This window comes from Mauremys reevesii, linkage group 1 (assembly GCF_016161935.1).
Source record: "Mauremys reevesii isolate NIE-2019 linkage group 1, ASM1616193v1, whole genome shotgun sequence".
Lineage (NCBI taxonomy): Eukaryota > Metazoa > Chordata > Testudines > Geoemydidae > Mauremys > Mauremys reevesii.
In genome coordinates this window covers 32,770,003-32,793,400 of record NC_052623.1, presented here as the reverse complement: position 1 = coordinate 32,793,400, position 23,398 = coordinate 32,770,003, and the positions used below count along the sequence as shown (strand labels likewise).

Genomic DNA, 23,398 nt, shown 5'->3' with positions numbered 1-23,398 from the left:
GATCAGTGGCAGCAAGCAACTCAGGAGAAGGAGAGAGGCCTGATAGCTCTGAGCCAGGCAGCCCTCGGAGCCGGTCATGCTGGCCCAGATACCCTGTTAAATGCAACCCCCTGGGTTTGCTCCTCTCTCTAATGAGACATCTACAGGGCTGCAGGAGACAACGCATCGTTCTGGGGATCGTGACCCTCTGCCTGGCTGCTGGGTGGGCTCTACAGAGTAAGTGTCCTGGATGAGTTTACTCTGTTTGCTTTGTGCTCTCCCCAGCTTTGTCTCTCTCTTCCTCACCCTACCTTCTTTTCTCCGCCTCCTTTTACTTGTCCCTTTTTCTCCTTTTCCCCTTTTCCCCGTCTCCTTTCTTCACGTCTCTCTTGCAATCTTTGTTTCTGCACTCTCTCTCTCCCAGCCCTTTGAGCTGTGTATGAACAATGTCGATCCTAAGTCTTTGAGAGCAGGGGAATGTTTACATTGTGGTCTTGTGGCATATGCACTTCCAGTCAGTTCAGTCTATTCATATTTCTGTGTTGAACAGATTTTTAGTTATTCCTTGCAGCTCGGCACATGTACACACAGAGTCATCTTGCAGTCATTCACAAGAAAATGGATTAGGGTGTGATATTTGCTTTCAAGGCTGTCTGTTTGGATTGGGCACGTTCAAGAGATCAGATTGCCAGATTTGACTATGTATGTTAAACAAAGATTTTAAAATGTTTGCAATTATTTTCTGGCAGAAAAATTCTTCCAGAAAATGCATAGTGTGAAAGGAATACATTTACCATGCAATTACCATGTTCAGAACAATACAATGCATTTATTAAAGCAAGTCACTTTAAAGAGGAAGGTAAAAGGACTACATTTGCCATGCACCACACCAACACATAGTCCAAAAAACAGCAAAGCCCCTTTAAATAAACACCTGATAGGGGAATAAATCTTTTAAAACAATTTTGAATTGTCACCAGAACAGGAAACTGACCTTTTAGCCAATTTTCACAGCTCCTATTCACTCTTTCAGGAGTAAAAAGTGAAATTGACCCATGTTCAAAGGACCTATGAGGAGGGCCTATGTAAGGAGAGCCCTGTGCAGCCACAACAAATGTGGCTTTACCCTGAAAAATTAGATTGTAACACTGGCATTGAGGGATGAAATGTGTTCAGTAAACAAATACAAAATGGGGTTTTATCCTTAGTGCTGATCTTACAAACCTGTGATCTGAGAATTAAACTGTTTTTTCCATCTTGCACAACACCACCAATAATAACGATTCTGCGGGTTAGATGCTGTGCTGCTGTACTGAAGGCTGATAGGCGTCACAGCTATAACTGAGAGTGGAAGTTGCTGGCAATTTATCCCATTTATTTTCTTAGATTGGGAGGAAATTGAATTTTGAAAGTACAATTTTTCCATTGAGAATTTTATTCTTTTTGTGTTTGCCTTTGCTGAAATCAAATTTGTGAACTCTCCACAAAGCTCCAAACACAGTCCTAAATTATCTTTTCTGTGGAGGTCATTTACACTCACTGGAAGGTACCTTTATGCTGCCATAGTGGCATAAAGTGGCCCTAGTGTACCTGAGAGTCAGGCTTTCTGTGTTTTCAAGGGTACAAATATTTGGACATTTATATTTTTTTCAACTGAGTACAGCAAGAAGGGCCATGAAAAGGCTTTAAAGGAGACGTGCTCACTAACAGCTCCCCCAGAGAAGAAGATGTTCTAGTAACAACACGAAACAACCCTTCAGTAGTGAAACTTACCCTTTCCTCTCCAGGTGTTTTGGGTCAATAACTGAGGATTTCAGTCTACAGCTCAAGCATCATAGAATCATAGAATATCAGGGTTGGAAGGGACCTCAGGAGGTCATCTAGTCCAACTCCCTGCTCAAAGCAGGACCAATCCCCAACTAAATCATCCCAGCCAGGGCTTTGTCAAGCCTGACCGTAAAAACCTCTAAGGAAGGAGATTACACCGCCTCCCTAAGTAACCCATTCCAGTGCTTCACCACTCTCTGAGTGAAAAAGTATTTCCTAATATCCAACCTAAACCTCCCCCACTGCAACTGGAGACCATTACTCCTTGTTCTGTCATCTGCCACCACTGAGAACCATCTAGATCCATCCTCTTTGGAACCCCCTTTCAGGTAGTTGGAAGCAGCTATCAAATCTCCCCTCATTCTTCTCCTGTGCAAACTAAACAATCCCAGTTCCCTCAGCCTCTCCTCATAAGTCATGTGCTCCAGCCCCATAATCATTTTTGTTGCCCTCCGCTGGACTCTTTCCAATTTTTCCACATCCTTCTTGTAGTGTGGGGCCCAAAACTGGACACAGTACTACAGATGAGGCCTCACCAATCCCAAATAGAGGAGAATGATCACATCCCTCGATCTGCTGGCAATGCCCCTACTTATACAGCCCAAAATGCTGTTAGCCTTCTTGGAAACAAGGGCACACTGTTGACTCATATCCAGCTTCTCATCCACTGTAACCCCTAGGTCCTTTTCTGCAGAACTGCTGCCTAGCTATTCAGTTCCTAGTCCATAACAGTGCATGGGATTCTTCCATCCTAAGTGCAGGACTCTGCACTTGTCCTTGTTGAACCTGATCAGATTTCTTTTGGCCCAATTGTCTAATTTGTCTAGGTCCCTCTGTATCCTATCCCTACCCTCCAGCATATCTACCTCTCCTCCCAGTTTAGTGTCATCTGAAAACTTGCTGAGGGTGCAGTCCACGCCATCTTCCAGATCATTAATGAAGACATTGAACAAAACCGGCCCCATGACCGACCCTTGGGGCACTCCACTTGAAACCGGCTGCCAACTAGATATGGAGCCATTGATCACTACCCGTTGAGCCCAATGATCTAGCTAGCTTTCTATCCACCTTATATCCATCTTTCACCAGTACAATTTTTATTAATTATTTGCCTACTGAAATTCTGATTTTCATATTTCAGCTGTTTCATCCAAATCTGCTTGCAAAAAAAGTGCATGCACAATTGTTGTGCTTACCCATGCAAGTTTGGTATTTGTACCTAACAGGCCTATTACACTCATAGCTGGACAAGGTGTGTGTGTGTACAGCTCCCTGATTTGATCACGGAATCCTAGTGACTGTGTGCAAGTTAGGTGTGCTTTTGGATACACCACTGTTCTTGACAATCAGGGCCTAAACCTCTATGAAAATGGGTAGAATTTATTACGTGTGAATTACAACTCTGACAAATAACTGACCGCCTTTATGTAGTTTATATATTGCTGTTGTCTCAAATTATTGATTACACTTTATAACAGTGATTTATACCCAATTTGATAGCAGTGCTTCTGTAGTCCTGAAAACACTGTGGGTCAAGTGCTAAGTGACTGTGCACTTAAACCCACTACAGTACTCGCTTTTTTGGCCCATGCAATTAACTTACACAGCGGGTTACCCCAGCAATGGTAAATAATTTTTCTATTAAATGCAAGATTTTAGAGTAAAGTCCTTCCTGACAAATATAGAAGATGTATATTTATTTATACTGTTGTTTGTTCCATGGCATGATGTAAATGGTTCCGTTTTTATAAAATTATATTTATATTCACAGTGTACCTGATGATGCTAGTTATATCATTCAGTAGACTTGGCATGTCTGAAAGACACATGAAAATAGTATTCTGATATTTGTAACTGGGACAGGGCTTTGGAAATTTCAACTGTGACCTCCACATTTTTAGTTTCAAGACTCCGGCAAGTATGTTGCAACATGTCACAGCAGGGCCGTCCAGAGGATTCAGGGGGCCTGGGGTCTTTGGCGGCGGGGGTCCTTCCGCTCCAGGACCCGCCACCGAAGTGTCCCGAAGACCTGCGGCGGGGGCCCTCTGCCGCCGAATTACCGCCGAAGCGGGACCCGCCGCTGAAGTGCCGGAGCGGAAGAAGCTCTGGGGGCCCAGGCCCCGCGAGAGTTTTCCAGGGCCCCTGGAGCAAGTGAAGGATCCCGCTCCAAGGGCCCCGAAAAACTCTCGTGGGGGCCCCTGCGGGGCCCGGGGCCTGGGGCAAATTGCCCCACTTGCCCCCCGCTCTGGGCAGCCCTGTGTCACAGTGTAAGGTACTGACTTTGAGTGGGGTGGGGAAGGGCTAATGTTGCCTGCAGAGAGTGTCCTGTATAGGAATTGGGTTAGTATCCCTTTACATATTTTGTGAGCACTCTCGTGGCCCTCACTGGATTCTTTGTTTCAGAAGCCACCACAACCCTGCCAGAACAGCAGTGCGTATATGTAGCTAGGCCTTGCAAATTTGATATATTTAGAAAACAGTTACTTGGACCCCCCCTGTGCCCATGGGGTTCCTTCATGTTATGTTTATTGGTAAACAGCAAGAGACACAACAGAATGGACAAGGGACTTGCCACTATGATAAATGGGTGACTGCTGTTAAGCTCAGTTGATGGAGCTGTGTGTTTTGAGAGCCGAAGAAACAGAGTTCTTGTTTGGGGTGAGTGGGTAATCGTGTCTGTTTAAAAAGCTTGTTCTTGGAATCTCCTGTGTTTAGTTACACTTGTGCACATCTCTTTGTATCTAAGGACAGGTGCTTTATAAATGCAGACAGGTGATAGACACTGTTTGGACTTTGTAGTTTCAGCCAAAGAATATTTTATTCTTTATATACTTTATTCAGACTTTAGTCATAAAAAGAAGTCCATCTAATGCTCCGGACAGATATGCAATGCTTTAAAATTACACAATAATAAATAGGATCAATGAAGAGGAAAAATAAGTCTCAGGCAAAGCAGGGACTTGAATGTGGTCTTCCACATCGCAAGTGAGTGCCCCAAACCTAGGCTATTTGGGAGGGGCGGAGGTGTGATTGCTGTCGCTCTCTCCCCAGTGCAGAATAGGATTTTTTTTTTTAATCTGACAGGATGGGAAAACTGTTTCCCTCTCAGATTTAGTCACAGTGTCTCTTTGTAAGTTATCATAGTCTGACTGTACTAACGGAGTCGGAACTGCATTCCGACAGCATCCTCTTGAATTGCCATTGCACTGAGAACACTGACGCTGAAGTTCTAATGAAACTATTTTTAATGTGCAGTAATTTCCCCATGTTATTGTTGACAAGGAACAACTTCAGGACAGCACTTTTCAGCGGTCTATGGAATGCTGTTTGGAGAGTCGCAAAGCTGTTCGGCACAAGAGTGAAGCATCTATCAGTCTTTGGTAGGGACATCAGCTTCTCGCTGTAACCCAGTCCAAGTCCATTTTAGGATTTCTGTATGTTTTTTTTAATCTCAACCATCACATTCAAGTGATCTGATTTTCAGCTTGTTTCCTTAATCTGATCAGGTTCCTTAATAGTGGCCTAATATTACTTATTTTCTGTATGACAACACTACCCATATTAAATAGCTGAAGGCACAACACACACACGTCTGGATCAAAGGTCACCTTTGCTAGGGAATATATAACAGCCCAACCCCATCTATTTTACTCCTTGATCGGCATTCCTCTATTGACGCATTCAGTTTTATTACAGCTTGAGGCAAGAGACAAATTTGCAATACTGCCTAGCAAGTGCTATATATTGGCATGATATTCCTGTGGAAATAGGTTTTGCTTCTGCAAGAATTCCAAACAAATCCAACATTAAATAGAGTTAATATCATTCATCATGTTGTATTCTTTCACTTTTCTTGTGGAAGTAAAACATATTGCTGTAGGACTATAATTGCAAACATTTCTTCTTTCTTATAAGTATTACTGGCAGGCCCAGATTAAAGAATTTTGGGACTTATGCACTATGGAAATTGCCTTCCTCTTCCTTAAACTAGACCAGGGGTTGGCAACCTTTCAGAAGTGGTGTGCCGAGTCTTCATTGATTCACTCTAATTTAAGTTTTTTTGTGTGCCGGTAATACATTTTAACATTTTTAGAAGTTCTCTTTCTATAAGTCTATAATATATAACTAAACTATTGTTGTATGTAAAGTAAATAAGGTTTTTAAAATGTTTAAGAAGCTCCATTTAAAATTAAATTAAAATGCAGAGCCCCCCGGACCGGTGGCCAGGACCTGGGCAGTGTGAGCGCCACTCAAAATCAGCTCGGGTGCCACATTCGGCACCCATGCCATAGGTTGCCTACCCCTGAACTAGACAGACCATGTGATATACAAGACAATTGCCCCTCTAGGCAAAACGTCTGTGTGCTGCCCGCCTGCCCCATTCTGCTCCCTAGAACAGAGGTTCTCAGCTGAGGGGGTTCTCCCCCTTAGGGGCAGCATCTCACTTTCCGGTGGGGCAAGGCAAGCCTTCTGATAGTTTGGGGGCTATGGCAGAAGTGAAGGGGTCCAGGCCCTGGTCACAATGTCACTCATTCAGGTTTGGCCCGGCCACCTCTCCGTCATGAGAGGCAACAGGGACAAATCTGAGTGAGTGGTGTTTCAACCTGGCTGGTGGGTCGCAACACCACTCAGGTTTTGGGGGGGAGGGGAGTTTCCTGTAGTCAGTGGCCCCTCCGATGAGGGACCTGTGCACGGACATTGAGTGCACATTGGTTAATCCGGGCCTGATTACTGGCATGTTTTAAAAATGTAGGCCAAGATTTTTAAAAGTGACTAGTAATTTGGGGTGCCCGGTTTGAGGTAATTCAGTTCAGCTGTAAAGGAAGACAAGTGTGTAAGTGGCCTAGATCGCTTTTAAAATCTCAGTCTCTATCTGTTTAGCCATTTGGGGTCTGCAGTGTCAGCCAAAGATTGTTTACCTCTAACAGAGGAACAAATCCTGGCCGCACTGAAAGTAATGAGAGCTAGGGTTACCATATTTCAGGTTCCCAAAAAGAGGACAGTGGGAGAGGGAATGGGGGGGTACACTTGGCAGTGCAGGAGGGGGTACCTGTGCTGGAGGTACTCACTGGAGGTGGGGGCAGTGGTTGCTTCCTGTCGGTGGCAGGGCAACTGGCACAAGCCCAGGACTCAGCGACAGCCATCGGTCAGAGCCTCCCTGTGGGTCCCCCTTCCCAGCGCTGGGAGGAGCTGGGAGGCAGTATCTGGACCCTTTGGCTTGCAGGGGAATGGACCAATCAGCTGCGGGACCAATCGAGAAGTGGACCAATCAGGGCTCTTTCTGAGCTGCAAAAACTCTATTGTTTATTTGAAAACCCCTCTCAGACAGCAAAAGCGGGGGAGGGATAGCTCAGGGGTTTGAGCATTGGCCTGCTAAACCCAGGATTGTGAGCTCAATCCTTCAGGGGGCCATTTAGGGATTTGGGGCAAAAATCTGTCTGGGGATTGGTCCTGCTTTGAGCCAGGGGTTGGACTAGATACCTCCTGAGGTCCCTTCCAACCCTGATATTCTATGATTCAAAAAAGAGGCTCTGTCCAGAAACCCAGATGTAAATGAGAGTGTCACACCCGCGCTGCCCTGGTAGAATTCCCTCTCTGTCTGGGTGCTCCCCATGCTGCTGTGTTTGAGGCTGCTTCCCTGGGCTCTCTGGCTTTGCAAGTCTCCTCTGTCTGAACAGAGTCTAGGCACTGCTCCTTGCTGGGGTCTTTAGGTACATGCTCTGGGTGCAGATCTCTTGTCTAGCACCCCCTAATGAGAGCTGAGACCACCAGTCTAACTGCCTAGCCCTTGGGACTAATTCAGACCCTCTCAAAGTCCCCTGTAATTTAAACACACCTGTTCCCAGAGTTCTACCTTATGGGTACTTGGGTTTATAGTGTAACTCTTCAGGACATGTGACAGTGAAAGCCAACAGACAGACTTTGCATTAGATTCCAGTCACAATTACTCTTTACTTAAACAGCACAAGAAATATACAAATCTAGACAAAATAATAAAGACCTGTATATGTAACGCACACCGGGGGTGGGGGGAAGAGAGTGAGTGAGTGAGTCTGCTCTATAGCCTTAGCTAACAGCCAGTTGGCTTTTAGCTCATGCTGTAGAGGCTCATGCAGTGAACACCAGAGATCCCTGCCCACTGACAAGCATTACATATGCATTTACCTGTCTCAATTTCCTCACCACTCTGGAGAGTTCACTGGGCTTAAGACAAAGTCCTCTGAGGAATTTAGGTTCCCTGTCTGGCACATGGCTTTTCTGAAGAACTATGGAGTTCCTCACCCTTTCTGCTCCAAGCAGTTTGTTTCCTTTCACCTGGGCTGTCCACAGTTAAACAGGACCCCCTTGTTACAAAAGTATCCCCAACTCTTCCCCTCTCCTGCCCAAAGCTTCCCTTTCCCCAAGAGGTTATGAGACATTTTTTCTCTGTGCCTTTTTCTCTTCTACAATACTTGCTTTCACTGCTGTTGGAACTTGTTGGAAATTCACCACTCTCATAAATCCCACACATGCTGCCACCAAATATGTCAAGTTCCCAAGGTAATTGCACCTATGACCCCTTTGTGGCCTCCTTAAGGACATCCCGCTTAGATCTTAGGCCTTTAGCCATCACCTTTCTCAGAGCAGGATCCTGCAGTCTGCTTCCTCCAGACTGGGACTTAGGCTGCAGAATCTTGTCATTTACTATGATTATCTCAGCTGGTCTGACTTTAGTTCAGCACCTGCAGTCCTGTTCTCTCCGAGGCAATAACAGGGTTCACCAGTGACCAGCCAGCTTTCCTAAAGCAAAGTACAGTTATTCAGAACAAAACCATTACAGAAAAAACAGACCTTTAAAACAACGAAGACTATAGACTATAACGGTTCAAAAAAGAACTAGATAAGTTCATGGAGGACAGGTCCATCAATTGTGTGCAACTGCCCAGTTGACCATGCCAGCTACACTCTCCAGGTGCGCTCTAGCTTGGAGTAGATAGGAGATATTGGATCTTCTGGGCCTGTGGGGAGAAGAGGCTCTGCAAGCACAGCTATGGACGAGCTGTAGAAACATGGACATCTATGAGCAGATTGCATGGGGGATGCAGGAAAAGGAGTATAACAGGGACCAGCACTAGTGCTGCATGAAAGCAAAGGAACTGAATCAGGCATATCAGAAGGCCAGGGAGGCCAACAGTCAATCTAGTGCCAAGCCACAAACCTGCTGCTTTTACTAAGAGCTGCATGGCATACATGGGGTAGACCCCACTACCACCCCACAGACCACCACAGATACCTCCAAGGAGACTGAGCCACAGGCCCCTGGGGTGAACAGCCAAGATGAGGAGGAAGTGGAGGAGGCCTGGCTGATCACACTGCTCCCAAGGGGCTGGAGGGATTCCCAGGATCTGTGTGTGTTGGGGCACTAGGGAGTGGGGGGTTCTGTGTGGGGTGCTCGGCAGTTGTGGTGGGGCTATAGGGGGGCGCTGGGCAGGGGTGGTGGTGTGCAGGGCACCATGCATTTATGGTGGGGGGATTTGTGGGGGGTTGCTGGGCATAGCGGGTCCGGGGGGCACTGGGCATAGGGAGTCAGGGGGGCATTGGGTGGAGGGGCTGTGTGGCACAGTGTGGGCCCGCCCCCAAGGGGAAGTGGCATACTGACAACACAGGGCCGGGCGGACCAGTGTGTGTCTGGCCGGGCCATGCCATGCCCCATTGCCCCTGGCTGGTCCCTCGCTCCGGGGACCAACCTCCCCACACCAAGCTCCATTGCCCCCATGGGGGCCCACAAATATGTTTGGTGCCAGGCCTACAATAGGTTAATACAACCCTGGGAGGAAGAGGAGGTGGATGGGGCACATGCTACAAGCCAGGACCTGTTTGACACTCTACTGCAGTCCAGTCAGTCCTGCAGTCAAGCACAGGCGAGACCGATGCAGGGAAAGGAACCTTGGGTAAGTGTATAAATTTATTTCCCATTACAGCGATGATGTCCCCAACTTAACAGGACACAACCATTGACTTTTCTTTTAATTTACTCATGCTAGAAAAGGTTGCAGTAAGAGAGGAATGTCCCTTGAATACTCCTGAAAGATCTCGGTGAAACTTTCACAGAGGCACTCTGAAATTCTCTGCCGAAGGTTTCTGGGGATGGCTGCCTTATTTCTTCCTCCGTGGTAGGACACTTTACCATGCCAGTCAGCGATAACTTCAGCAGGTACCATTGCAGTACACAGGCCAGCAGCATGTGGGCCCATACAGCTTTCATGATGCCAGCAGCAGCTGTGTTTTCTCTGCCTTTGTTACCCTTAGGAGTGAGATATCAGCTAAAATCACCACTGTCTGTGTCTAACGGTGCCATTATACAGTGCCATTGCCCTATACTTATAGTTTCAAGCAACCGAGCAATTCTCTCCTCATTTCCCTCACCCCTGGTGGGTCATACTCACCAAGTCTTGTGCTGTGAGTGGTGCAGAAGTGTCAATAAGCATGTTTTGTTTAATACTTTAGGGGAGCAAGGGAAGGGAGTTCTGAATCTTAAGTTTCACTTTCCGCTGTGACTATACTGACAATTGTACCTCTGTATGTTTTATGCGCCGCTACTGCCATTGCAGCCTTGAGAGGTTCCCCCGTCACACTCATAGAACACCAGAACCAGATAAGGAGGAAAAAGAAGACGATTCAGGATGATGTGTTCAGTGAGATCCTGCAAGTCAGTGCTGCCTCAGACCATGAGCAAAGGCCGGAGGGTGAACATTTCAGATAGCTTGGAGAAGGAAAGCACAGATAGGAGAAAGGCCCAGGATTCCCAGTAAGAAAAGGAGAGGGAGATGCACCAGGACATAATGGGACTTCTCTGGCAGCAAACACAAATGCTGCAAGTTCTTGTGGACCCACAAGTTCAACAGTCATGGACTTGCCTCCCTTTGCAGTCCATGGAGAACTCCATTACAGCACCTCCTTATTCCCTCAACATTCCACATGGCATCAGGGGACCTATCGCTACCACTCCACTGCAGAGAACATTAAAGACAACCACAGCTTCATATACACTGACCTGTGAAAGCCACGGTTGTGGTATGTGTAGGTAAAATGGACATTGTTAAGTTCTGTTCTATTAGTATATTAAGTTTTTTATGTATTTGCTTTTAAATTGCACAGACGATTTTTTTGCACTGGCTGTGCTACTGAATAAAATTCTATTGTTTGGAAAATAATTCATCTTTATTAGTTCACAGCATATGTTGCAGAGTGCCTAGCAGTTCTGAAAACACGCATTTATTTCAACTCCTAGGATCAGTGACAAACACAGGGTAATAATCATAAAAGTACGGCAATCACCACACAATTCCTAACAAGCCCCAAAACAGCAGGGTCAGGTAGAGCATAGTACACTGTATCACATTACTCGGGCTCACAGTTAACGCGCTCTTTCAAAGTCTTCCTGAGCCATATAGCTCCACACTGAACTCTTCTAATAGCCCTTGTGTCTAGCTGTTCAAACTCAGCAGACAGCCAAGCTACCTCTTCCCTCCACCCCAGTGGCAACTTTTCCCTCTTTGCTTCACAGATATTATGCAGGACACAGCAGGCAGCTATGGCCATTGGGATATTTTTTTCATTGACATCCAATTTTGTGAGTAAACAAGACCAGCATCCCTTCAATCTACCAAAAGCGCATTCAACTGTCATTCCACACCTGCTGAGTCAGTAGTTGAGATCTTCTCTGGTGCTGTGGAGGTGGCCATACTATGATTTCATGAGCCTGGGAAGCAAGAGGTAGGCTGGATCCCCCAGGATGGCTATTCAACGTCATCAATAGTAATCTGCCAGTTGGGAAAGAAAGTCCTTGCTTGTAGCTTTCTGAATAGTCCTGTGTTTTTAAAGATGCAAGCGTTGTGTACCTTCCCTAACCAGCCAGCACTGATGTTGGTGAAGCTTCCTTGGTGATCCACCAGCACTTGCATAGCCACAGAAAAGTAGCCCTTTCTGTTGACGTATTCTGTGACAAGGTGGTCTGGTACTAATATAGGGACATATGTGGCATCTATTGCTCCCATGCAGTTCAGGAACCCCATTCCTGCAAATCCATCCACTATGTCCTGCACAATGCCAAGAGTCACAGTCCTGCATTGCAGCAGATGATTAATGGGTCCTGCACACTTGCATGACAACAGCACCCACACTGGATTTTCCAACTTCAAAATGATTTTGCATTGACCAGTAGCAATCTGGCATTGCCAGTTTCCACAGCATGATCGCCACTTGCTTCTCCACTGTCAGTGTGGCTCTCATTTTGGTGTCCCTGTGCTGAAAGGCTGGAATGAGCTCAGCACCCAGATCCAGGAATGTGGCCTTGCACATCTGTAAGTTCTGCAGCCAAAGTTTGTCATCCCACCCCTGCATTATGATGCGATCCCACCCATCAGTTCTCATTTCTTGGGCCCAGAAGTGGCACCACATCATCTACAGCTGCTCTGTGAACACTACCAACAACCTTAAATTGGTTCTTGCCCTGTCCTACAGCCATCTGTCCTCCAAGAAATCATCATGTTCCACACTGATTCAGTTCTTCTTAGGGCTCTGCAAATACTGGTGGATTATGCCTCCTGTGCTTGCAATAGTGCATCCTGTGCTTATGAAACTAGTACAGAGCTGCACAGGCTCCATGCTTCAGTCAGAGATGGCAGACAGCAAAGAGGGCTCTGCAGGTTCCTGAGATTTTTTTAAATGACAGATATAGAGGACACTATGAGATGGAGACAGTTGCACATTGAGAAGTTGGCCCTGTGCACCCAGTCACCCTTGAGCAACTCATTTCTGCTCCACCAGGCATTGCCAAATTTCCCAAAAGACAGTGAGCTGGCTGGTGGCAGGTTGTACACTGGGTACCTAACCATGGTGCTCTGACACAAGCACTCCTGGGGAATACACACAGTGCCACCACAAGAAGTCAAGTATGCATGCACACAAGCAATATACGACCTACCGCAGCTTTATGCTGATATAACTTGCATCGACCAAAGTTTGTAGTGTAGACGTGGCCTCAGTCCTTTTCAAACAAATGGGAATTGAGACTGAAGTGCTGGAAAATGCAGCCTAAGACTACCAAGCAGATCATAATTAGAGAGCTGATCCCCAAAGATGGGAATCCTCTATTTTTCAGGTATCTAAAAGGGTGTCATAAGGAGGAGGGAGAAAACTTGTTCACCTTAGCCTCTAAGGATAGAACAAGAAGCAATCGGCTTAAACTGCAGTAAGGGAGGTTTAGGTTGGACATTAGGAAAAAGTTCCTAACTGTCAGGGTGGTTAAACACTGGAATAAATTGCCTAGGGAGGTTGTGGAATCTCCATCTCTGGAGATATTTAGGAGCAGGTTAGATAAATGTCTATCAGGGATGTTTGATGGTATTTGGTCCTGCCATGAGGGCAGGGGACTGGGCTTGATGACCTCTCAAGGTCCCTTCCAGTCCTAGAATCTATGAATCTATGAGCAAGTGATACTCACTGGCGAGTAAGGGCTGCACAACCAGACTCTTAGCTAGCTCCAGACCATACATACGTTTTAAACACCAGAGAGAAATTCTTATTATCCAAGGCCTTTGGGTGGAAAGTTTTAAAAGTGCTGGTTACTGCAATTGAAGGTCATTTTTTCTGGACATAGAAAACAGAGATGGAACCAACCTCTTACAGTAAGTGACCTAGACACATCCTTGGCCAGTGCAGGATTGTTCCCTAGAGTAGTACAATTACTTGTGCACTGTCCCATCTCGGTTTAAATACCCTCCAGCCCTCTGACCATTTTTGTTGCTTTTCTCTGAATTCTCTCCCGTTAATCAATAATTTTCTGGTAATAGAGTGCCCGCTATCCTCTCTGTAATATGATACCTTTGTCTCTACTGCCCAAAACTGCATTGGCCTTTTGTTGCTTGCTATATCACATTACAATCACACAGTATCAGCTCGAAGTCATTTTTAGCCAGTGCTGTTTTCAGGTTTCTCCCTTCAATTGAATGTCTGTGTTTTGAATTATTTCTCTCCTCCCCTGCCCCTGATCTCTCAGCTTCCTTCCTCCCACCACCACAATATCCAGATCCCATAGCCAAAGCCAGAACACCCATATTCAAGTGATAAGTGGACGATGATCTGAAATGGGATTCACTGTTGCATGGTGCAACCTGTAAACAGTAGGGAAATCCACAGGTGGTTTTCTTTGATAGAAGAATTTTCCCTAACTCTTGCTGAGAATGGATTCCAACTGCAGTTCCAATGGCAGGTGGCCATTGCTTTTTCTATAATCAAATCAGTCTGCTAAATCTCTTCTAAATCGTTTTAAAATTGTAGCAGTATAGCACATGAGTATGTATATCTCTTTGCCAAATTCCAGAAGAAGGAAATTCGAGCTGGAAAGGAAGGGACAGAACCTGTTTGTTGATTGTTTTTCTCTGGCAATTGGGATAGAGAAGAGGACACATTGAAATTCACCTGAAATGGCTGCTTTTAAAATGAATCAGTTGGGTGAGCATCTGATTTTTAAGAGGAAGCTGCAGCTCCCCTAGGGTGACCAGATGTCCTGATTATATAGGGACAGTCCCGATATTTGGGGCTTTTTTTAATATGGGTTCCTATTACCCCCCAATCCCCATCCCAATTTCTCACATTTGCTATCTAGTCACCCTAATCTCCCCACAACAGCATCCATCCCTCCATGGGAAGTGCAAGCTAATCCAAGGGAAAGTTGAAGCTTTTTGCTTGCGTAATTGTTTTCTCTTAGTCCTCAGGAGAAGCAGAGCCATCTAGCTATTGCACATGGAAAAGTCTATAGATTCATGGTTCCCAAACTGTGATCAGCAAAGAACTTACTGATGTTGCAAAAAACAGCTGGCTGGTCACATGGTGATGGCTCATCTTCCTCATTTCCAGCTGCTAAATTGTATTAAAAGTAGTTTAAAATACATGAACCTAATATTACTTTCATATGTCTGTATTTGCTCTAGTTGCCACTGGGATGTGATCTGATCATGACTGATAGGGGAAATGCCATTGTAACCACAGATGGAATGAGAGGTGATACATGAAACAATCTCTGTATTAAGGTGTGGTGCACACTCTGAAAAGCCTGAAAACTCCTGATTCTGTGTTTATGGAGAGGAAGGGTGGTTCAGGGTTAGAGTGCTAGACTTGGGACAATCACGTTCAGTTTCTTCCTTTACCACAGACTTCCTTTGTGACCTTGGGTTAGTCACCTAGTCTTCCCGTTCCCTATCTATAAAGTAGAATAATTACACTTCCCTACCTCAAAGGGGTATTGTGAGGATAAATATATGAAAAGATTGTGAGGTTGTCAGATACTACCATGATGGGACCACATATGTACCTAAGATAGATAAACTGAAAACAAATCAGGAAGCAAAAATAACAGTTTCTCTGTTCATACATTTAAATACAATCCATGATATATATATAAAGCCAAGATTTCTAAAAGTAAATAGTGATTTTGGCTTCCTAACTTGAGCCACCTTAAAGGGGCCCAGTTTTCAGAGAATGCTGAGCATCCACCCATAGGCCCCACCAAGGTGTCTCCAGTCGGGCACTCAAAGACTGAGGCACATAAAATCACTAGTCACTTAGGAAAATCTGTACCTCTGTTCCCTTAAAGGAGGAATGCTACAGTATTGTTTAAGCCTGGCATTAGCCTGAAATCTGATCTGTTCCTGACTATTAGCCACTGTCATGCTGATCACTCTAATATAATGTGTGAACTGCTTTCACTATAAGTCATGCTTGCTGTAGTACTGCATCAGCACTCATTACCCAACTCTCCTTTGTTTTTCAGCCCAAGGAGGAGTATCTTTACTAGTCCCGCAACCCAACATAAATGCCACCGTGGCACAAAATATTCTCCTCTCTGTTGAATATTCTTGCAAAGGCATCGTCTCCATTGAGTGGAAGCATGTGTCGAGTTGGGGCACCAACAAAATTGTGGAGTGGAAACCGGGGAGTTATACTAACATATCCAAAAGTTACAAGGACCGAGTGAACACTTATGAAAACGGCTCTATACAGCTTCTGAATGTAGGCGTGAGAGATGCTGGCTATTATGTTGTCACCATAACAGAAGAGCTGGGAACCAACATCTACGGCACCATTGTATTAAGTGTCTATGGTATGAACTAATCAGAAGTTCTTTTATTCTACCATTGAAATGTATATGTGCTCATGACCAACTTCATCATGTTATGTTTTTTCCCTTCTTAGAGATTATCTATGAAGATTTACATTTTGTAGCTGTCTTCTTTGCATTTCTCACTGCTGTGTCTGCAGTTTTAGTCTGCTGCATGTGGTTCTGTAATAAATCTGTGCATCTATTCCAGAATAAGAGAAACAAGCTTAAAGGTAATTTTCTGTGTGTGGACATCATGATGCAATGAGGTTTCCATGCCTAAATTATGAACATTTGTTCACTTGTGATTTGGTCCTGGGAGGTGCTGAGCATCGATACCTCTAACTGACTTCAATGAGAGTTACTGATCTTCAAGATCAAGCCTCTAATGTAGGCCAACGAAGAATGCTCGCTGTTGTTAAGAGTCCTACTTATAATTAGATTTAAAAACAAAACAAAACAGGAAATGTACTGTAAGGAACAACTCTGAATTGCAACTTTTCAGGCAACTTTTGTACTGGCTGAGTAACAAGCAGGGCCGGCTCCAGGGGTTTTGCCGCCCCAAGCAGCCAAAAAAAAAAAAAAAAGACGGGATCACGATTGCGATCCGCGTCATCAGCAGGAGGTCCTTCTCTCTGAGTGGGAGTGAGGGACCCTCCGCCGAATTGCCGTGGAATACCTGAACCTGCTGCCGCCCTGCTCTGGAGTGGCTGCCCCAAGCACCTGCTTGCTAAGCTGGTGCCTGGAGCCGGCCCTGGTAACAAGCCAAGATGATACTGGATGCTACAGAGAATATGCTTCCTTCTCTATCCAGATCCTACCTAACCCTTCACTAATTTTAGGCCATCTACCTTCTCAGTGCAGACCTTCCAGTGGCTTTTTCCTGTTGGTAAAATTAGGTATTTTTGCCTATTTGGGCACAATTTGAACTTTTTAATTGTGACCAGCAGAAAAATAGACCTTTTACCAGACAAGTAAAGATAGTTTAAGTTCTGAGGCAGTGTGGTCCAAATCATTTTTTTTAACTCTGCTGAAGTCAATGAGTTATAGAAGGGATAAATTTGGTCCAGGGTAATGGTCTAAATAGAGCTCAGTTCTGAGATTTCACCCATTTCCTCCATCTTCCATCAAGGCATTTGCTACCTAATGCTATTTTTGCTGTGAGTCCCAATTTAAGGAGTTTGTTCAAAGAAGGTCCCTGCCTCTGAAACCAGCCAGTGCTGACATTCAGCTAGAGCCAGAGCTTTGTAAATTTCAGAGTAAAATGTGATCTGTCTGGACAAACTTGGGAATGACAGTGTGTAGTCAGTCACAAGAGGTTATGGTATCTTAGTGGTGTTCTGCTCTTTGAAGAAACCAGTATCATTTATGTTTTTAAACATGGTAAGGGGCACTGTATATGGTTAACTAAAATATTTTTAAATACCTTTACTAAATTGAATAAATAATTTCCAATCCCAGAGTAATCATATCTGAGCAAGTTTGTACTAATGACAAAAGGTTCAGATATTAACATCAGGTTAATTGTTAACTTTGGAATGTTGGTCTTCTAATTGATTTTCAGATCAATACATTTATCTTTCTATTTGCAGCAAGAACAGCTGAAGAGATAGAACTGCAAACCATTGAGTGTTAGCCAAGAACATTTCATAACAAATAACATTTCTACCTCAAGAAAAAATAATGGTAACGGAAAGGGGGGGAACCCACAAAAGGTAAAGTTTTTATACAATCTTTTTTTAACATGACTGATATTTGCAAGTCAGGAAGTTTCTATAAGACGTCAATTGGAGATGGAATCAGAGCGGCATGTATGGAGCCTCTTGCAAGTGTGAAGATTTCAGTTCTTCCGTTTACAGTGGACAAGGTCAAAGTGAACAGAATGCTGACTTTGTTGAGCATGGGGACTGTTCATGGGCTATATCATAAGATCTTTAGCCTGTATCTCTCTCAAAAAAACAAGCCAACCAAGCTACTTTGGCTACATAATATTGGGAAATATAAAGAGGACTTGCTGAGGGTCTTAACGGACATTTGTTTTGCTAATGAGTATCCCAGCTAGTGCAAGTTTCCCTTCACAAATAGGCAGCAGACTAGACCTCAGCCTTCTTCAACATGCTGCAATTGTGCATTAATGTATTAAATTATTAATTTTAAAATAAATGAAGGACAGTATACTGTATACCGCATATTATGCTGCTATCTTCAGGCCAAAGAATTTGCTGAAGCCTCTGAAGACTATTATAATTCATCATGAGACAAAAGTGAATTTGAGCCAATGACCCCATGGTTGAAATTCCATCTCTCAGTGTCTTTATGATTGTTTACATTGTTCCATGATATTAATGCACACTTACCATTTGTATGGAAACCTCTTAAACAATGAACAATGCAAATGTACAGAAGGTGACACCGTCAATAGACTATGATTAGAACAGTCAGAAAAGTTCTAGTGAGGTCAAAAAGTGACATGGAGCTTAATCCAGAGAGGTAGAGAGCGCCATGGATTCCACAAACTCAGGCCAGGGAAGGATTGAGTCTATCTTGTTTGGGAGAGCTGCTTAACAAGATGGTGGTGTTTTTTTCAGAATTTATGTTTTAAATGACAGCAAAGCCTCTTTTGCTTTTATTTTTTGTAAGCAAATTTTAAATGAACTAACGACTACTGGTCTGTATCTGTGTGCTGCACTTAAGGTTATTATATAGGTCTTCTGTGTGGAGTAATTTGGCTTTTTGAAACAGAAAGCACTAAAGTTTGTTTACTTAAGTAAGTTTGAAAGCATTAAGCTCTAAATTATCTTGTTTTTGTAATAAGAGAGGAATATTATATTATGAAATAAACCTTGAAAATGAGACACACTGAATCAGTCTGTATCTGAACTGATATCTATAATCTTAAATACTTATATGGTCCTTATTATCATAGTATCTAAGTGCCTCATGCTCTTTAATGTATTTATCCACACACCACTCCTGTGAGGTTGGGAAGTGCTATTATTGCCATTTTACAGATTGAAATCAATGGAACCTAGGCACTTTTGAAAATCCCCGTAGGCACATATCTGCTTCTTAAAGCACCTTTACAAAGCTGGCCTTAAGGAACTTGCCCAAGGTCACACTGGAGGGTTGTGATAGAATAGGGACTTGAAGCCAGGTCTTTCAAATGCTGGACTAGTGTCCTAACCACTAGACAAAACTTCCTTTCATGTTAGATTTTATCATCTTAATAAAACACCACAAAAGAATGTCATAAGTTTCAGGGGAGTTGCTGTGGTTTGCAGAGATGGTACCCGAAACACATGAAAGAATGCATTAAAAAATGTAACCTGCTAAGCAGCCTGGAAAAACAAAACAAAACATGTTGTAACATTATGCAGTCCTGCCACCATACAGCGTAAGGACAGGTCTGGACGTAGGCAGACCTTCAAGCAACATCCAAGTGCTATAGGAAGTATTGTTGAGGATTCAGGAAGTGGGAATTTTCCCAATTAGTGTTGAATCAACATGCCAATATGGAGCGGGGAGGAAGATTATGCTACTTGAGATGCCAACTTTCAGATGAAGGATGAACTTTAAGTTTACCCAAGTGCAGTCATGAAAAATCCCATGGCATTTTCTGTAAGAATGCGGGTGGGTGGGAGGAGGGTGCAGGAGGAAGCCTTCCTATTCTAGCCAGATTCCTATTCAGGTTATTACATTTTGCCTGCTCCCTGAAGTTCCAACTGGACTTAGGATCCATCACCTGCTATTGTGCTGCACTGTGTTTCATTAATGGATAATGTGATTCCAAATTTTCCTGAGAGCAGCACTGACACACCTTAATATCGGTAAAGCAAGACAATCACTACTGAAGCCTTCAGTATTTGTTACTTTTAGAACCTATTTCACAAATATATTTGCATAATTTATAGGTGAAAATCACAGAATCAATAAAATACAAAATGTACTTGAATGATAAAATTGCTCTACATTTTTGTATTGTGGACATTCTTACTGCCCCTTCTCTTAAAGCTAAGTGGAGCAGACCAAACCAGGACTAACTATAAAATGGACTACAAATTTTGGCCAACAAGAAAGTATCTGAGCCATAAAAGAAAAACATAGACAAGATTTAACTACCAGTGTCTGGCAGGCTATATTGCATTAATTTCCTCACTGGCATCCACTGAGTACATATCATATCCTGGGGGCAACATACAGATTCCTTTTGTCCCTCGTATCTGCTACGGTAGGCTGCAAGGATGTAGACAAGCATTTATTACTTCAGAGATGTAGTGCCTAGAGCTTTATCCCCTGAAAAAAGAAAAGTGTACCTGAAATTTATTCGTGCAGAAAGTACACAATACATTGGGAAAATCTTTGACTATGTGGGGGAAAAAAAAAAAAACATGGCACAAAAAGGAATTGGGTTTTGGTCTGTTTGTATAGCACCCTTCCTCACAAAGTGATTTACAGTGACTCTGTATACATACAGCATAATATTGATAATGTTACAAGACACAGAACAGTCTACAGTTTTTGTTGGGTGAACATTTTGGTTACTTTTGTGGCTTTATCCTTAAAGATTTAAGCCTTAAATGTGAAGTCGATCGCTAAGGCAATCCAAGCGCATATAGTTGGACATCAGCGAACAAAACATAAAATAACAGACTGGCACTATCATACAGGAAGTACCAAAATGTCATCTCATGGACTGATATTTGCCCCCTTAACAATTACAGGGAATATTCAGCAAATGCATATATGTAAAGTAATGCACTAAGAAAGGCTATTTGCATCTATACCTTTGAGTTACAATACTAAAAATGCTAAGAGGAAGTATTAAAAAAGGGACCATTTGAAGATTTAAAATGCATTATAACAACATGAAAACTTTCACAATTTTGCATTTCTTTCAGTTTGGTTAATGAAATATTGATTTAGTGTCTCTCCCCTCGACTATTCAATTTTGCTTATAGGTGCTGTCATCTACTTCCAGATTCTAATGCACTAGCTGAATACTACAATGGGTGGGTTCCAAACAGCACAGGGATATTTAAAGAGTAGTTGCAGTAGTTTATAAAAATAGTAGCATTTTTACTGTACATCTTACAACAATATTACATTTTAATCCAAATTTAACCTGTCGGTCTCCCTTTATGGAGAGACCCATTTATGAAATAAAAGATTTTTTCCACATGTACCATCATTGCCAGTAAGGTTGGGCAAAGCTAAACAACCCTGGAATTACATCTCACATGCTAATGGTGGGATAATTAAGATATTTATAGTTTTATAGTTAAATAGTTGGGGGGGTTAGTAACTGAAAGGTGTGATATAAACTAATGTAGCTACCACAGCACACTAACTGCAAGATTTCTGCTTGGAATATTTCAACCTATCTGGGGGAATTAAGAAACCTTCCATTAAAACATCTATTTCTATTAGACTGCTTTGAAAATCTTAACCTTAATGGCTGAATTGCCTATCACTGTGTGTTTAGCATTTAGAAATGACAGAGACACTGCCAAACTTTTCAAATTTAGGTGTCTGAAATTAGGTACTTAGCACTTGTGAAAATAAGGCTCCTAGGGACTCCCATTGACCTCTGTGGAAACTCAGCACTTTTGAGACAGGCCCCTATTAAGGTGTCTAACCATGGGTTTAGGAACCTAACTTTTGACACCCTGTCATGGGGCTCACTCAATGCTAGGGCACCTCCTCCTGGCTGCTCTGAAATTACCTCCTTCCCCAGGTGCTACACACTCCTCTGGTGGTCTCTCCACCCATTATTCTCTCACCCTGCAGCCCATTGCTCCAGGAGATGCAGCTTCCTCTTGGACCTCCAGCCAGGTCTCTCTGGTCCTCCCCTTCTGGGGTATCAGATTCTCTTAGGGCAAACTATCCCAAGAGCTTTCTGCTTTCCATTGCTGGTCTGGGCCACTTCTCCAGTGGCTGGTAGGGTAACCTGGGCCTGCCCTCTCCTCCAGGTTCCAGCACAGGGACTCTCTGATCAGCAGCCAAGGACTGCACTATCCTAAACCTTGCTGCTTTTCCCCTGAGCCTTTCTAACCACCTTGCACCACTCTGCATAAACTGCCTGCATAAACTCCCTCCTCCTAGGGAGTAACTGTAGACTACACACCATAGTCCCAAACCCACCTCCCTTCACCAAGGGGGCTGCAGGGAAGTAGTCTGCTGTCAGACCCTTTCTGGTCTCAGCTCCTGTTCCCACCCATCCGAGCCTCATCTAATCCCTGCACCCTGGCTCCTCCTCCACATGCAGCCTGGGCAGTTAACTGGCCCACCTAGCCACCTTAACCCTTTCAGGCCTCGTGTGGGGTGAACACCTCATTACATATGAACATCTAAATATCTTGGCCAATTTCTCCTTTGTGCAGTGCCTACAAAAACGTGTTTCTCTTGCATTTATTTTCCTTTTCAAAAAGTGACAAAAGTACCAACCTGCAAAATTAGTTTTTTTTAAAAAGTAGCCTCACTGTGACCTCATATCTGACACCAGGGAATACGTGTTCATTATTTCTGGGTGCAGTGGTATCTCTAAGGTGAATTTAAATTCCAAAGGAAGTCCTGTAATTTTCAGCCTAGTTCACAATCTCACATTTTCTTATACTGAATGAGAGAAGCATGGGGTAGTAGTCTGAGCCCTGGTCTACACTAAGGTCGGGGGTCGAACTAGGGTACGCGAATTCAGCTACGTGAATAACGTAGCTGAATTCGAACTACCCTAGTTCGACTTACTTACCCGTCCAGACGCCGCGGAAGCGAACTCCGCGGCTCCAAGGTCGACTCCGGCAACTCCTCCTGCCGCGGTGGAGTACCGGAGTTCGAACTAGCGCTTCCGGGGTTCGAACTATCGCGTCTAGATCAGACGCGATAGTTCGAACTCCGAGCAGTCGAACTTGCCGCGTCGACCCAGCAGGTAAGTGTAAACGTGGCCTGAGCACAGGACTGGGAACTAGGACCAACCTCATTCTAAATATGCCTCTGAGGCAAAGGTCTCAGAAGTTTGTAAGTTTGTTCAGCAGACACAGTATCTCCTTCTCTACCTGGAATCTGACAATGCCATGTTTGTAAAGCCCTTGTAAGGGGGGGGCGGGGGGAAGTACCTTTAGTGTTATGTTATGGAGAAGTCATATGTATCCTCCAGTAAGGTTTTAATCACCTGTAAACTATTTTCATTTGATATTTTTACATTTCCTCTCTTGAAATATCCCTTTGATAAGAGGCTAAAAGGAAAAGTTTTCACCTTCATAAATCAGTTATGATACAAACTAGTGCTTCGATGTGTTGAAAAAAAAAACAACAACCCATGTTCTATATTTGTGGTTAATATTGTAATTAAAATATCTGCCTTAGAATATCAGGGTTGGAAGGGACCTCAGGAGGTCATCTAGTCCAACCCCTTGCTCCAAGCAGGAGTGATCCCCAGAGATTTTTGCCCCAGATCCC

The 23,398-nt window shown here is 43.9% G+C and overlaps 1 protein-coding gene across 1 annotated transcript; it reads left to right on the top strand.

Annotated features, from left to right (window-relative positions):
* Positions 1 to 131: 131 nt before the first annotated feature.
* On the top strand, positions 132 to 17,638 carry VSTM5 (V-set and transmembrane domain containing 5). The gene is made up of 4 exons (XM_039520810.1): positions 132 to 216; positions 15,620 to 15,949; positions 16,042 to 16,179; positions 17,539 to 17,638. Exons 1-4 carry the CDS (start codon positions 132 to 134, stop codon positions 17,580 to 17,582), a joined length of 597 nt encoding a protein of 198 aa, XP_039376744.1. The 3' UTR covers positions 17,583 to 17,638.
* Positions 17,639 to 23,398: the final 5,760 nt, after the last annotated feature.

Bases quoted from the DNA above. Each gene is read 5' to 3' on its own strand.
- VSTM5 (XM_039520810.1), top strand. From the start codon at position 132: ATGAGACATCTACAGGGCTGCAGGAGACAACGCATCGTTCTGGGGATC. The intron at 15,950-16,041 runs GTATGAACTAAT...TTCCCTTCTTAG, and splicing joins CATTGTATTAAGTGTCTATG to AGATTATCTATGAAGATTTA. The intron at 16,180-17,538 runs GTAATTTTCTGT...TTCTATTTGCAG, and splicing joins TAAGAGAAACAAGCTTAAAG to CAAGAACAGCTGAAGAGATA.